Raw genomic sequence first — 16,059 nt, 5'->3', positions numbered from 1 at the left:
AACAGACCAGGAATTAAACAGAAGATGGCCATCAAAATCAAGGACTGGATAAAATAATTCAATCAACAGGATTTCAACATAAAATGGTAATTAGTCAGAGGCCAGCCTCAAATTCAATTGCCCCATTGCTGAGTTGTCCTTTCACATGTCTCGATTTATTCTTGCATCATATGCTAACATAACAACAATGAAACGGCATGTCTAACTTGTTCTACTTTCCTAATGATTGCTGAGATGATGGTCTCTTTTTATTTTTTCATACTACATACTAGAGACTTAATAGTATGTTTGTCTTCTTGTCAAGAAAAAAATGTTGCACTGACCCTTATCTGTGATCAGGACATGGAGTCTAAGTTCAATATATAAGTTCCAAGGGAACTTCCAAACAACTGCAGAACACATAGCAGAATAAGAAGCAACCAATCTTCTCTCGATCAGATAATGATATCAAAAGCAAGTTCTCATAGTTCTGTACAACAACTCCCCTTTCTTCATTTCACACATAGCATGAAAAAAAAACAGAAACGAAGGGCCTGTTTCACATCGCTTTCATTTATTATTTCCTATTTTAAAAATAAAATCCTAGAAACCAGTGCAAAAAACATATTACGCGCTACTGCTTTTATTTTCTATTTTCAAAAGCCATTTTTATTATGTCTAGAGAAAAATGAAAGTCATCTTCATTATGTTTAGAAAAAAATGAAAGAAAGAAATTGTTACTTTCACTATTTTCAAACATCTTTTACCACCACCAACACCACCTCCACGGCTCCACCTTTGCCACAATTGTTGCCACCGCCATCATATCCACCATCACCGCCACCGCCCCTATTGTCTCCACCACCACCACCGCCGCCGCCACTGCCATCATTTCTACCATCAGCCCTGCCATCATTTCCACCACCGCCACAACCCCACCACCTCCACATTGTCGTCACCACCACGGCCTCTTCCATATCACCACCATCACCATCACCACATATGGTCAGTGCCCCCACCATCACTATCGTCACCACCACTACCACTACAGCCTCGTCTCCACCACCACTACCACTGCCTGGGTCACTAGTAACATGTTTGTGATTTTACAAAAATAATTGATTATACCAAACATGTTTATACTTTTAAAAATTACGAAATAAAATATTTATTTTCTGTTTTTCAAAATAAGGAAAATGGAAGTGATACCAAATGCCACCTAATGTAAAATATGAAAAGTGAGAGCAAAATATAAGACATCACTACAATTGTAATCCAAAAAAAAAAGCAACTAATGTAATGCTGATAATGAAGTGAAATGGAAATGCAGGAATTTTGTAATGACAGTTGTTGCCAACAGAATAAAAATCAATGGGTATAGAGCACATCAGCCAGGTATGGATGTCTAGAACTAAAGGCAAAAACTAAGCAGACTTTGATCACACAATCATTATGAACAAGAGCTGGAAAAAGATCAAACATATTCTCCATAAATTAAGACAAGTATCATTCACAAGATTTTTAGGCAATTGGAAAAAAAAAAAAAGAATCCAATACCTTTGCAGGGATGATAAAAGAAATGCCTCCCCAACTTGGCTGACTTGGTTTTCTGTATTTTGGGGTAAAATAATACTTCTCCCAGCATGAACAGCAATGCTGGGTCCACCAAGAGTCTTTGGTAACAACCATAGCAGGAATTTTACTGCTGAAACTAGGTCAGAAGCTACATCCAATATACACAGAATGGACAATAGCTCATCTTCACCAATCCTCCATTGAACAGCATTTCTATCATCAGTCAGTACAGAAAAGATCCCAGTACAATTACTGACCTTGGAAGTAGGTTTTTCATTTTGTTCAACAAGCTGCCTGATTGTTTTTAACAACCAAATTGATATGGATCTCCTCTCAAGCCATCTAAGCTGCTTTATGGCCTTCACAATATTGCTGAGATGTGTTGTTTTCATCCGGTCAACATCTTTAGGAACATCACCTTCACTGACAGATTTGTGGTGAGGACAGCTCTCTTTGTTATCACATACATGACTAGTAGATGTCCCCTGGCTGCTTTCAATCCTAGCAGCTGCCAGCTGTGCTAGACTTTGTGTTCTACGTGCAGTTTTTTGCCTACCCCTTGAGGGAAGTTTAGTTGATTTAAGAGGCAGCTCCACCTTGAACGACTCCTGGGATTTAAGTCCCTTCCTCACCCACCAAGTATCTTCATCATCTGATTGGTTCAAAGAAAATCCTTGACGAAGAGAGCTCCTTTCATCACCTAACTTTTGCCTCTTTGCATGCCTACATTCCTGACAGCCAGGTGTCGCTTCTGTCAAATCAACTTTTATGTCAAATGAACTCAAAGGTCTCTTGAAACTCCTCTGAGATTCACCAGGGTGCATTTCAACTCGCATCGAATAAGGAAAGTGCAAAAGAGTTGAAATCAAAATCTTCAGCTCAGCAGCTTCATCTTTTGTTTTGACACACTTACGATCTCTTACAGCAGCAGAATGATCCTTATGTTTTTGTAGAGCAAAACTCTGATACCTGTAATCTTTGGTGCCTCTGTCCTTGAACTTACCACTCACCCGTCCACAAAGCACAAGCTGACGCTCATTTGAGTAAACACAAACAATCTCATATAACAGTGGGGCTTCCACAATTTTTGCTTCTTCTAGAACATCAACCAAACAGGACCCTGGCAGCTGCTTCAGAATTTTTAGATGTTTTCTTTGTCTTTCCAAATCCACAGCAGTCACATTCCTATCCATGATTCCACTAACAATGAGCTGCCTTACATAAGCCTGAGGATAGAAGATGCCATTACGAATGAGTTCCATCATGAAAACTTCAACACGCTTAAAACCCCCAGCATTCCCAACTTCATGCTGATCTAGCCAACACACAATAATGTCATGCAACGGACCAGGACTTTGAAAAATATCAATTTTATGCTTTCTGCTGCCAGAGAACATCACATTATTCACATCTGGAAAGTTTTCCACCAATGTTCCACCTAATGAAGTGTCATGAACAGAAGTTGCTTTTCCGCTGCTACTGAATAACAATGTACAGCCACTCTTAGACTGGGATGAGCTATGCATGTCTTCAAGTTTAAGCTTCAAAAGCAAGAGTGCAATATACACTTGTGAAAAATCTTTTCTGCCCGTAAGTTTTTGACTCTGTGGGAGGACAGTACGGCAATCTCTATAATCACATGTCGCCCATTCACATAGAAAAAATACAGAGCAAATAAAAGGCAAGCCAACAGTTGCAATCCACTTCAAAGAAGACCGCAAACATGGACTGACTTCAGCAACCCATTGCTCTTCAATAGCCATATCAGACAAACCTTCAAAGAGAGAGTTATAGGCAAACTTCAGATCGCCAGTTATCAAAGCTCTATCCAAAGCTTGCACAACTTTAGCTCCACCGTGACCTTGAAAACTAGGGTTTACGAGTTTGGCAAGATTAGATGCACGTTTCTGAATAGAGGAAACAGTATAGCCACAGGACAAGTACTGAAGATAAGTATCTTGCATGTCAAAGCATACACTATCTACACCCTCAGGTACTTTTGGTGCAGTATTTCCACAATTTAAATCAGGTACCACACAGGATGGTAGAGGAAAGCAATCCAAAGCAACAAAAGTATCCGGCACAGAAATAATCATGTACCGAAGGATACAAACCAGTGAAGAAGTAAGCGATTGCTTTTTCAAATTATCTTCTGAACTAGAGTCACTGGAAGAAAGGCCATTGATGGACCGGACAGCTATTTCCACAAGCATGCGTACAAAGGTCTGTGACATCACAATGCTCTCTATTAAATCAAACACGACAGGCAAAAGCAACTCTAACGCTTCAGCTGAATCCTTCTCCTGAATGCATAGATTGAACAAGCATTAATGCCTGACAAAGATCTCGGGAGGTGTGGATCCAATAATTTGACATATAACAAGGTCTCTCTCTTTTTTCCTAGGAAAGACTATCATTTACCTGAAGTTGACTAAGGACCCACTCGATGATAAGAGAAGGAAGCAGCAATCCTTCTGAATAATGCCATCGTAGAAGCTGCACCATATACAACCATTTAAAGTGCAGGGAAGGTTCCTCATCATCAGAAGTAGATGGGACAGTGTCACCTTTGTGTTGTGCTGATCCAGGTCCGGCAATAAGACCCTGTGATGATTGATCCCTACCGGACGAAGGTGGAAGAGAACCATCCTTACAGAAAAATTCATTCAAGAGCTGTTGCAAGTATCCAATAACATCCTTGGTCCATAAATCCGCACAAGATAATTGTGTCTTATCTGGAGCCCCAGAAGAAACACTGGTGAAGGCAGGCTGAACCTGCAAATATGCATACACAATTACCATGAACTGGATAAGCAACAATCAAGTAGAACAGAAATTCAGATAACAAACTAATGTTTTTAGATAGCTGCAAGTAGCTTCACACCTGATTAAGATAAGTCACTTTGATAAACCATGTTGCTCTTAAAAAAGGCACACTATGGCGAATAAGGACTTCAAAGAGAAATTTGCGTCTGTAACCATGAGGAACAAGTTCGGCCAAGGAATGCAATCGTTTATGATGTTGTGATAGAGCCTGCACAGAACGGTGAAAAGTCCGCGTGTTCAAAATAAATGAAGAAAAATCCAAGAAAGAATTAACTTTATTATTAAAGGCTAGTGCAAAGCAGATAAAAAATTAAAAAGAAAGGAAACACAAAATAAAACGGCTCATAAGTCACAGCTAAGCATGATTAACTGTTAACATGCTGACTCAAAATACATCATGAACAAAAATCCAAGAACGAATTGAATTTATTGCTGAACACTGGTGCAAAAGCAGATAGAAACTAAAAAGAAAGGAAACAACATAATAAAATGGCTGATAAGTTTCAGCCAAACATGATTAACTGCTAACAAGATGGTGGCTCCCAAATAGTGAACCCAATTTGAATTCAAAATATTGATGATGAAGAACATCAGAAAGACAATAAGTTAGGATGAAAGAAAGGAAGCAGAAAAACCAGTAGAGTGCCATTTTCTATATAAAAAGAAATTTCGTTAAAATTTAATGGAATATGTTTGTGGCAAATAAGCACATAGAATATAATCTTTATGATCAAAATAGAACAGGTGAAAACATATTCCGTTTGGCTTGGATCAAAATCTAGAAATCCATAATGATTGATGAAGTTGACAGACAATGAAAGAGAGGCAAGCTCAAAAAAAAAATCAGCAAACTGTCATAGCTAAAAGAAAAAAATACAGCATCATATTCAAACTCATAAACCTCGATCCATTTCCTGCGTAAGTCTTCACTACAATGCCTTTGCTCTGGGAAAACACCAGGTTTTATCAGTAGAGATCCAGAAAGAGGCACTCCATAAACCTGGCCAGCCTGTCAAACATCAGAGACTCAAGGATTAGTTCACAAAATTATGCAGAATATTTATAAATAAGCAAGTAGCCAATAAATATTAGACTTTATATCAATCTGGTGCAAAACATGTAAACAATTACCTTTCTCTTTCGTGCGCGAGATTCATTGATAGCTCTGAGCTTTTTTCGTATTGCCTTAACATACAACCAGCATGATAAATATTAGTTGAGCACTAACTTTTAACCTAGCAATGGTTGCTTCTGCCAAATAAAACTATCTTAAAAAATTAACTTGACCAAGAAAATGACCTGTCTAAACAGATTCTTTTTATTAAGATAGAGGAGCAAGTTAATTGATAATGGATTATACATGGTAAAACAGAGAATGACAAGTCTTGTAAGATATAGATAAGAATTAATCTTTGCACATAACTTTTAATGTAGCAATGGTTGCATCTGTCAAATGCAACTATTTTGAAAAATTAACTTAACCGAAAAAAATGACCTGTCTCAACAGATTCTTTTTATTAAGTCTTCTAAGCTATGGATAAGAATTAATCTGCCTATAAAATGACCTGTTTCAACAGGTTTTTTTTATTAAGACAACGAAGTAACTTTTTCCTTTTGCGTGCAAGCCCAAAATTCATGGAATTCCCCTCCATCATCATGGTAGCACTTTGTCTTATATATTATTGTATGTATTGTAGCTGCAGGTTAAGCATGACAACAAGCCTTATGCTTTTCCTTGTTTTTAAGCAACAGCTAGAAGAGTGGGTCATCAACTTTTCTGAAGGAGTACCATCTCATTAATAGAACAAGTGGGTACGTCCACACCTGATATGGGACCTATTTTGACAAACCATTTGGGCTTTGGTCCATAAACTAGATCTATTTCTCTAGTTGGGATGTATCAATATCTAAAAAAGAAGGACCCCGCCCCCACCCCCCTCCCCGTCCCCCCCCAACCTGAAAAAAAAAAACTAAATGAATAAGGACAAAACTAAGGCCCTGTTTGGCATCATTTCCAGTTTTCAATTTTTATTTCAAACATAAAGAAATCTAGGCAAAAAAGGCTTGGTAATCCAGTTTCTATTTTCAGTTTTTTTGAAAATTCTTTCCCAGTTTCTAGGAAACATGGAAAATAAAAAAATTTGTTTCAAAGATTTTGAAAACCAAAACCACCCATGCCCACCACCGCTGCCTCCATCAGGTCTTACTACCACTACATTGGTCCCCGCTGCTACCATCGCCAGTCATCGGCCATCAGCCACCACCATCAACTCCACCAAGGTCCTGTTTTGGTACTGAGTACCATACCAATACCAAACTGGTATGATATCGTACCAAACCATACATACTGACATTCAACATGCAAATGTGCACTAGTTCAGTACCAATACAACATTTTTTGGTTTTCTTTTTTGGTTTTTAAATTTTTTTTGTTTTCGAGGGTTAATTGAGGTTTATGGATGTTTAAAAGGAAAGATGAAGAAAAAAGGAAAGAAAGCAAGGAAGAAAAGAAAAGAAAGAAAGGGAAGAAGAAGAAGGAAAGGAAGGAAGAAAAGAAGAAGAAAAAGAAAAGAGAGACAGGAAAGAGAAGGAAAGACATATGCACATAAAGACACCATCACACATACATGGATCTCTAATCATAGACAACAGACATTTCAATGATAACTTTTCTAATTCTTTCTTTTGATTGAATCAATGAACTGTGTCATGACAAAAATGGGGTAGCTTACTGACCAATTAATGTCATTTGGTCAATGGATTTCCATGGAAAAGTAGCCTGAGAAATGATTGACCAAGAAGAATGATTAAAGACAATGATTTAGGGAAACAATGAATGCACTAATTAAATCCATCTTTAAAATTTTGTCATCTTCTTCATTACTATATAATGAATCATGCATAAGATTACCTAAATCAAATGAAACAACATTACTTAAAACTTGTTGTCCTTATCCATCATTATCTGTTATTTACAGTCTGCAAACTATTAACTGCATTTGGTTTTTAAGAAAACAAAAGCTGAAAACTATAAGTGATGCCAAATGCTACCGAAATTATCCAAGTAGAGGAGTCTAGCCCTAATGATTCAGACATGAAGAAAACCAAGAGTGGCTTAGACTAAACCCAACCCAAAACTCTTTAGCAACAAGAAGGAACTAAGTACACATCATGAGCCAGAAATCAATTTGCACCATGAAGCTCAAGCCACTAACGAAACCAAGCAAATCCACTGGACCCCTAAACATAGACCATGATTCCTTTTATAGGTCTATGGTAACAATATTTGCCAGTCTTCTTGGTAGTCTTGTTAGTATTTTGGGCTTTGAAGAATCTCAGAAGCCTTATAGGAGGATACTGTCTCTCATTTACTCATTATTCCACCAAACATAGTCTTCACCCCATATGCACCAAAAAATAGCCTATAGTACAATCTTTCAACCAAACAACCAACCACAGTGTTCTTGCAATGCCAAAACATTAAAATAAATAATTATGATACAAATAAATGAAAGATTTTTTTTTTCCTCTTAATTTTTCTTAAGGGCAGGGGGTTCACAGCATCACTGAGACTACTTCTCCCAGCGCCTTGATTTTGATTGTACATATGCATTTATTCCATCTTTTTACTCTCAACAAAATAAAATCAAACAGAAAAAGAAAGATAGTTATTCTATTATTTTACAATTCAGAATAGATAAATACTACGTAATTTGAGCTTGAGGAACTAAATTCACTAAAATAATTGTTTATGCAGTGAAAGAATGAGCAACTTCAGAAAAATATGCATTCATCATTAATGTTTGATCCAAGATAAGATTACCTCTTTCCGTTTTATGATAAGATCAGGCGTTAAAAAATTTGGAATCTGAACCAATGCAATCTCTTTAGCTTCCTAACATCCAAAAAGAACACATTATAAATATGTCCAAACTCCAAAGGGTTCAAGCAAGACCACAAGAAAATGAAACGTGAAATAAACTACAACCTAAAAAAAATCAGTCAACCAAATCAAATTATATGATAAATAGCACATAGCATCTCAAGGCACGCATGCGAGAAAGGAGCATGATTAAGCAAATATGCAGATCAGGAATGCATATAACTTCATTAATACTTGAACCAGAACTAAATAAACATTTTGGGTATTTAATTTTCATGCTGACAAATTTCTTTAAAAAAAGTCTCCAATAAAGTCATCACAGAAGGTTTGCAAGTTCTGCTTAACCACATTTAAATTTTTATGATCTCAGGGTGAAGACAGAAAGCAGTGAAAAAAAGGCATGTTCCCAAGTCGACCCCAGTACTTCACAAGTTGATCGCATGATGGGGTGAGTCAATCCCAGAGAGCTGTCGTAAGATACTGTGCTTCACAAGTCGACTCCTGACAGGAGTTAACCCCAAATAAAGACGAGTCGACCCCTCAACGCCTGACAACCCAACGACTAATTTTTCGAAACTTCTCAACAAGCAGAAAAGGGGATAACTACTTGTTTGAGCTCTCCAATGGTCAAATTGTCCCTTCCAATCATTTTTGAGCATATTTAAGCAAGGAAGTCAAGTGGGGAACTTATTCAAGTAAAAAGGGACCCAAAGAAAAGGACTTTTGAGGGTGCATTCAATTCCACTCCTTCAAAACATTCAATACATCCAAAAAATGAGGACAAAAACATTCATTAAGTGTATTATTAACTAAGAAATCCATCAAAGCAATTCAGCTACCCTCTCTCAAGCAATTAAGGAGGAAGTCAAAGCATTCAAAGAAGCTTCATCAGCGACTTCCATTGAGCTTCAACGAGTTTTGTTTTCAGCTTTAAATACTCGATGTATTCATTGCTTTGTGACAAGTTTCTTGGGGATAAAAACTTAGGGATAAAGGCTAATCCAAGCCCAGAATTAAATGTATATTTGACTAAATCTTAGGAGACTTAGTTGAGAAGGTTTTGGTTGCTGATCCCAGTAAAATCACCTGTGTTAAGGATTTGGTTTATGAGCTATGCAAAACCAATTGGATTTGATTGTAAGCTCGAACAAGACAATCGACTGTGATCAAGAGAATTATAGTTGCAATTCCCAAGCGGGTGGTCTTAGAGAATGGACATAGGTACTAAATTTGGCACCAAACCACTATAAACTTCTTATGTTTGTGATTGTGTAATTACTTACTTTTTTCTGTTGCTTTAAATATTCTTTTGCTTGCACATCACTAACGCTTACACTTTTGCAATTAGCAATTAGAGCACATACTTGACATTTAATTTTTTAAAGAACCCAATTCACCCGTCCCCCACTTGGGTTGCTATCTCTAGGCAACAGGACGTATCAGCCTAGTAGTAAATTCCCAATGGGAGTCTTCTTCCCAATGGATTCCAAATAGAAATTGGAGTCCTAAGGCCACTATACTCAGAAGGAACCCAACGGCTCCTATATAAGAAGACGCCCCTCCACGACCCACCACTGTCAAGCATCGCTTTTTTTCTCTTTCTCTCACTTGAGTTCCCCATGCCATGTTTCTATGCCTACCGGAATCATGGTCACAATACTCATTGGAACTCGCCTCTTCCCCTCTCTGATACTCACCCTTCCTACCGTTCTCGCATCAAGGTCACCACTATCAGCCTTGAATTCCAATAAGAAATCACCAAATTTTGCTAATAAATTCCTCTCTTGCTTCCTCTTCACCTTTTTTTTCCCGTTTTGCTTGCTTCCACCATCAACCATCGCCAGCATCGCTACTATCACAACCCTTGCTGGAGGCCAGTCCTCTAACCAATGCTATCGCCACTATAGTTGGCCTTCCTCCATGATTTAAACACCATGCCACCCTCCCTTATTTTTATTCTTTCCCTTCTCTTCCACATGACAGCTATCATCGCTAACCTTTCACCTCCGCTCATAGTCGTCGTAAACCACAACCCCCTGACCATCGCCATCCAACCGTATGTCCTCCCTTCTTCCCTTGTTCTGAGGAGGCCATCTTCTCTCTTCTTTCTCTCTCTTTCCTCTCTCTATTTCTGTCTTCACTCCCTTTCTCTCTTCACTTTCTTTTCCTCTTCTCTATTATCCTCTTTCTCCTTCTACATTAACTATGGACCCCGATGGAGGGTCCCGCACTCCTTTTCTATGGACCAACCAGATCCTTTTAAACAGACTCTAAACCACCTTGGTACCAGGTAGTGCGCTAACCCCTCACCCCACAATTTGTTAAGCATCCCTAAAACCCATCATTAACGATCCCTCAATCTTTGCTCCAATCCACCAATTGAATCACTTAGATCCGACCTACCCAAAGCTATCAAATGTTGTCATCCAACCAACCATGTTCTTTTTCTATTATTTGAAACTTTACCACCATTAAGGTTGTTGAATATGAATTAATTGGGCTCTAAATGGCATTGAATGGGTTTGGTTGATTTGCTTAATTGAATTTTGAGGTTTCAAGGTGAAAAGAGGTAAGTAACCCCAACAATCCTTACTAGTTTTCGAACTAGTGGTTATTTTCAATGCTTAAGATTTTGTAAAAATTATAAATGATATTTGACATTAATGATTCTAAATCTCTTAAATGAAGAATTAAGCATATAATATTATGAAAATTGTATTTTGTCATAAAAAGAATAGTTCCATAAATGCTTTATTGTTAATAACTTGTTTATGAACCATGAACTCTATAATGCCATTCAATGCCTTTCAACCTATCTATATATGTATGTTTTAAAAAAAATATGCATTAAGAAAAATGATTTAAGAAAATTTATTTCCAGAAAATATAACTAAAGGCTCTTAGATAGCTTTATATGGCCCCCTGAATACGTTATAATTGTTGGCATATGCCATATGGCCCTACCAATAGATTGTAATAGTTGGGATACGGCTCCACCAATAGGTTGTAATAGTTGGCATACAATCCCACCAGCAAGTTGTATTAGTTGGCATATGGCCCTGCCAATAGGTTATAATAGCTGGCATATTGTGATACTTAATCAATCACGGCACTATCACAAGCATAAAGTGACCTTAGCATTATATCTGAAAGTATTATTTTGTATTATGACATGGCTAAATGGCAAATATTTTATGACCCTAGTTATTTATTACACTTGGAATCAAGGTTTTAAATCTCGTGGGATGAGGGCATCCCAATTTTCATCCGGAACGGGATGCCCCACGTCCCACCCCGTCCCGATCGGACGTCCCAATACATGCTTAGGATGCCATTACATATATATATATATATATATATATATATATATATATATATATATATATATATATATATATATATATTATTTTTGAATTTATCTTAAATTTTATTGATCTATTTATTGTTTAAATATTTTGAACTTCTAAGGCACAGATGAATATGATTTGTCCGATTTAAAAAAAATATATAGGATAGGAATCCTGACCTGACCTAAGCAGCATCTGACCATGCATAAATAGATGAGTGTCAAGCAAAGTCACGGGCGTCGATCAAAGCAGCTGTGTAGGGCCTGTAGGTACGTTGCTCAGGTCAAGATAAATCATGGACTTGAAACATTTTGAGAGCTGTATCTTGTGAATGCAATCGAACGGACAAGATCGAATGGATCACATCGCGCAACCCACAAGAAGAATCTGTATCATGATTGCATGCATCAAGTGCAATTGGATCGAGTCAAATCCCACTGTGGATGGCATGCACCAGATGCAATTGGGCCGCATCAAATCCCATAGTGGATAACCCGCCATGCTACCCCTTGTATTTCACCAATTCCCAATTGCACGCTACCGACCGTGCATATGCTCTGGGATTTAACCTAGTTCACTTGGACCTGGTTTGTGCACCAAGTGCAATTGGACCGCGTCAAATCCCACAGTGGATAACACGCCACGCTACCCCTTGTATTTCACCAATTCCCGATTGCACGCTATCCACCATGCATATGCTCCGAGATTTGCCCTGGTTCACTTGGACCTAGTGCGTGAAACAATTTCTCGCCTGAAGATCCCGAACCCTCTTTCCTGCCCCTGCGGTCTCTCTCCTCCCTCCCGAGTCTCGATTGGCTTCGATGCTCCATGTGGAAAAAATCCAATGACCTCCCTCCTCTCTCCTCCCTTCTCCTTCACTAGTTGTTCTCCCACTGACGTACTCTGCTTCGGAAATTAGAATCGAAGGGCAAATGCCGTGCTCCCTCCGGTGCCGATGCACGAAAAAGGCCAGTACTCCCCTTTCCTTCATTCTCCCCCCTTGGCAACGAATGAGCCGTTCAAACTACGAATCATCATCGACATTTGAAAAGAATTAGTTAAGGCACGACTGGGACGGCAATACCGACGCCTGATCCGGCTGGGATGAAGACAGAATGGTCAGGACGAAAGCTGGAAATACGTTTCGAAGTCCCGCACCCGTCCCTAATGCCGGAATCCCAAACAAACAGGATGGAATGGCCAAGACGGCCCCCATCCCGCCGAGACTTCAATCACTGCTTAGAATCATATTTATGAAATTGTATGGTTTATGCATATGTGAAAGCATAATTGGTTTTATGACTTGTTGTATTATATTGTTACTATGAAATAAGAAGTTATTATCTCTAAATGATTTACTAAGTCATGTAAAACTTACACTTGATCTGGTAAAGTAATGTGAGGTTCGCTTACTGAGATGTGTAGCTCTTTTTTTTATCCTTTTAGGCAAGTAAGGTCACTAGGAGCAAGGAGTGATCCAAGCTTGGGATTCGTGCTAGCAAGCTTGAAGGCTTTTGCAGCAAATTATTAGTTATTAGATGACCAATGATATTATGGACTTATAGTGGATGTTATGTGGATTTTGAGATTATGGGACTTTGAACATTTTAATTTTGGTTTAAAAGCCATGTACCAGCAACTTATTTCTTTACTTAATTGATGGGAGACTTTGGACCTTTTCTTTGTTATATTTTGTATAAGTTGGATTTTGTACAAGTTGCTATAGTTGACTTCATGTTATCATGGGCCGGTAACACCATAGCAGCATAGTCAAGTCATGTTCTGGATTTGGGGTGTGACAATCTTGAACTCACAATTTTATCTTAATGTCAAAATAGCAAAGAAAGGCAACCTTGCTAATCAAGTTCGAAGTAGACAGATGGTTCCGATTCCACAAATCTTCCCCTCCTAGACATCCAACAAGTTAGTATCAAAAGAATGAGAAAGTCTCAATATTACACAAAGTTATATAAATAGGGAAGAGATGAAAGAAAACAAAACATTTCAGGTACTAAACTATGGTAAAGCTATGCTGGTGCCCCAAAAAATTAAAAAAAAAACAGAAAAAACAATGATAAAGAGAACCCACCTCAATTCCTCCAACAGTCTCTTTGTATCCAAATTGCAGATATTCTCTTGTTAGTGTCTCTTCAGGACAGTTTGGGGTTTGGGGATAGAAGTCCGGCGGCCCAAGTCTATGCAAGAGTTTTAAGAATTATAAGAAAAGAGTATAATGTTCACATACATAAAAACAGGTATAGCGCAGGCATATTGTGAAAAAGTTAATTCTTAAGATCACTTTGCATCAGCAAGCAGAGAGAATGGAACTAACATGGGCATATGATTATGTGAAAAATGTGAAAATGGTTTTTTCAGTTCACTTTGTAGCTACAAGGTGAGAGAGAAAATACATAACAGGATATTGTAAATATATGACACAGAGGAAAAGATACCTTTATCATGGAAAAAAAATTAATGAGTTCCAACATAGTTGATAATGAGGAGTGTCTCTCCAGAAAAAAAATACAATCTATGTGATTTTATTTTCAGGTGCAAAGTTACCGGCAATTGAGTGGTTCTTTATCACACTTAGGTTATACGGGATAGTTGGGATGTCGCCTGCAAAAACAAGTGTCCAAATTTTTAAGAAATGATTTACAACAACAATCTTTGGAGAAGAAGGTCGAAATATATTGAAGAAAGTAGAAATGGCTTTCTTCAATATAAACACCACCGAAATGAACTTTCAGCTTCACTCAGCTATTCGCCAAGATGTCCATGTATGAGTCAGAATATAATGTCATCAGGCATGCATTTACATAGAAGTTCAAGTAACTAAAAAAACATGTATTTTTAAGTTTACCAGCATAATCTTCTTCATGTAAAAATAGTCATCACCAGATGACTAGCAGTTTCATGCTATTGGAGGTCCAGTCATATTAAATAGAAAATACATACTAGGAAAACATTCCAGAGCAAGAAATGATTATGAAGAAAGCTAACTAATGATGTACATGTGGCTGAGCCACTGAGCTGTTTTACTTATATCAAAAGGACTCAACTATGCTTATGCAACAAGACTAAATGCCAATAATTAGACTGCACCATATGCACTGTTTCACAAGCAAGAGAGCTTAATATGATTATCACCGTCATTGACTCCCTAGACTATTTATATGGCCAATAGCTAGACTCCAACAAATGCACTATTTCACAAGCAAGAGAACTTAATAGTGATTATCATTTTGCCACCATCATTAACTCCCTGGACTATTTCTCACCATAATTTCCTTGCCATATAGGATGTGCACAGACCTAGTAGACAAAGTCAATGTTCGGCAAACATAGGCCTGTAATTAAACAGCAATCTCAGAGAAGTACTGAACCAAGTGTATGTACACTGATTTTACCACAACTTAGGGTGTCAATTTTTTAATATGTGCACAGAGTTCTAACATGTGTCTGCATAGTTTGACCTCCAAAGAGAGTTATCACGATTCAGATGTCACTCATAGCTTAATTCTTATTTGAAGTGTCAAATTAACCAAGAACCAATTTTTTACAATTTTGTTAAGTTAAACCTGACCCAGGCAAATTGTAAATATCACCTGCTTGAACCATTGAACCTCATTTTAACTATTTGAGTTCAGCTTTACAAACCTTTACATTAATTCTTCCAACAAAGGGCTGCCTTCCACATTAATGCAAGCACTTTGAAATCCTTCAGAGATTCTGTTCACTTCAGCTAAAGACTTTCATCTGTTATTCTCGATTCCTAAATGCATATCCAAGCACATCTCCTTCCCAATGCCTCATAAATATTAGTTAAAAATGCTGAACCAAAGGCACATTTCTTAAAAAATACACCAAGTAGAGTGTTATCATAATACAAATTCATTAGAAGCAATACTGTGACAAAAACAAAGGTTTTGCCTATGACAGAAAACTACAAAACTAAAAGAGCAAGTCTAGTCATGAGCTTGCCATTCCTGGTTAAGCAACCTTATAATTTTCTATAATTATAAGCTGACACCTTTTGGACTCTAAATTTAAGTGTTCTCTTTATGTCATATAATTCAAATATCTTACAGGTTCAACAGCAACTACTGATGAGGACAATAGCCTAATTTATACAATTACAACTAGCCATGCTGATACTAGTACAAATAGTTGTCAAAATTTATGCCAATAAAGAGATTGAAAGAAAGAAAAGGATGAAGAGTTCTAAGCAGAAAAGCAAACTTTGGTCGGTTAAGGGAGTGCTTATAACAAGATATCCAAATGGCATGGAGATTGAGAGATGGAAGCAAATCAAAATAACTTCAAAACTAGTATTTATCCTTTTTTCTTCCATCTCCACTTATCTAGTGGTGGTGACTGCAATCACTTTACCACCACTCATTTGTGAAAACAAAGAAGAGGGGTAGGATTAAGAGGAAGTGAATAAAT

At 37.6% G+C, this 16,059-nt stretch overlaps 1 protein-coding gene across 1 annotated transcript in view; it reads right to left on the bottom strand.

Annotated features, from left to right (window-relative positions):
* The window catches only part of LOC140850994 (mediator of RNA polymerase II transcription subunit 12-like), a 31,738-nt gene that overhangs the window by 11,246 nt on the left and 4,433 nt on the right, over positions 1–16,059 (bottom strand). Inside the window, exons 2-9 of the mRNA XM_073256103.1 lie at positions 14,173–14,229; positions 13,463–13,518; positions 8,204–8,275; positions 5,512–5,565; positions 5,282–5,389; positions 4,439–4,588; positions 3,976–4,329; positions 1,537–3,857 (exon numbers count right to left, since the gene is read on the bottom strand). Coding sequence (XP_073112204.1) covers positions 1,537–3,857; positions 3,976–4,329; positions 4,439–4,588; positions 5,282–5,389; positions 5,512–5,565; positions 8,204–8,275; positions 13,463–13,518; positions 14,173–14,229 — 3,172 coding nt within the window. The remainder of the gene's footprint in view (positions 1–1,536; positions 3,858–3,975; positions 4,330–4,438; positions 4,589–5,281; positions 5,390–5,511; positions 5,566–8,203; positions 8,276–13,462; positions 13,519–14,172; positions 14,230–16,059) is intronic.

This window comes from Elaeis guineensis, chromosome 4 (genome assembly GCF_000442705.2).
Source record: "Elaeis guineensis isolate ETL-2024a chromosome 4, EG11, whole genome shotgun sequence".
NCBI lineage: Eukaryota > Viridiplantae > Streptophyta > Magnoliopsida > Arecales > Arecaceae > Elaeis > Elaeis guineensis.
This window is presented reverse-complemented; position numbering and strand designations above follow the sequence as displayed.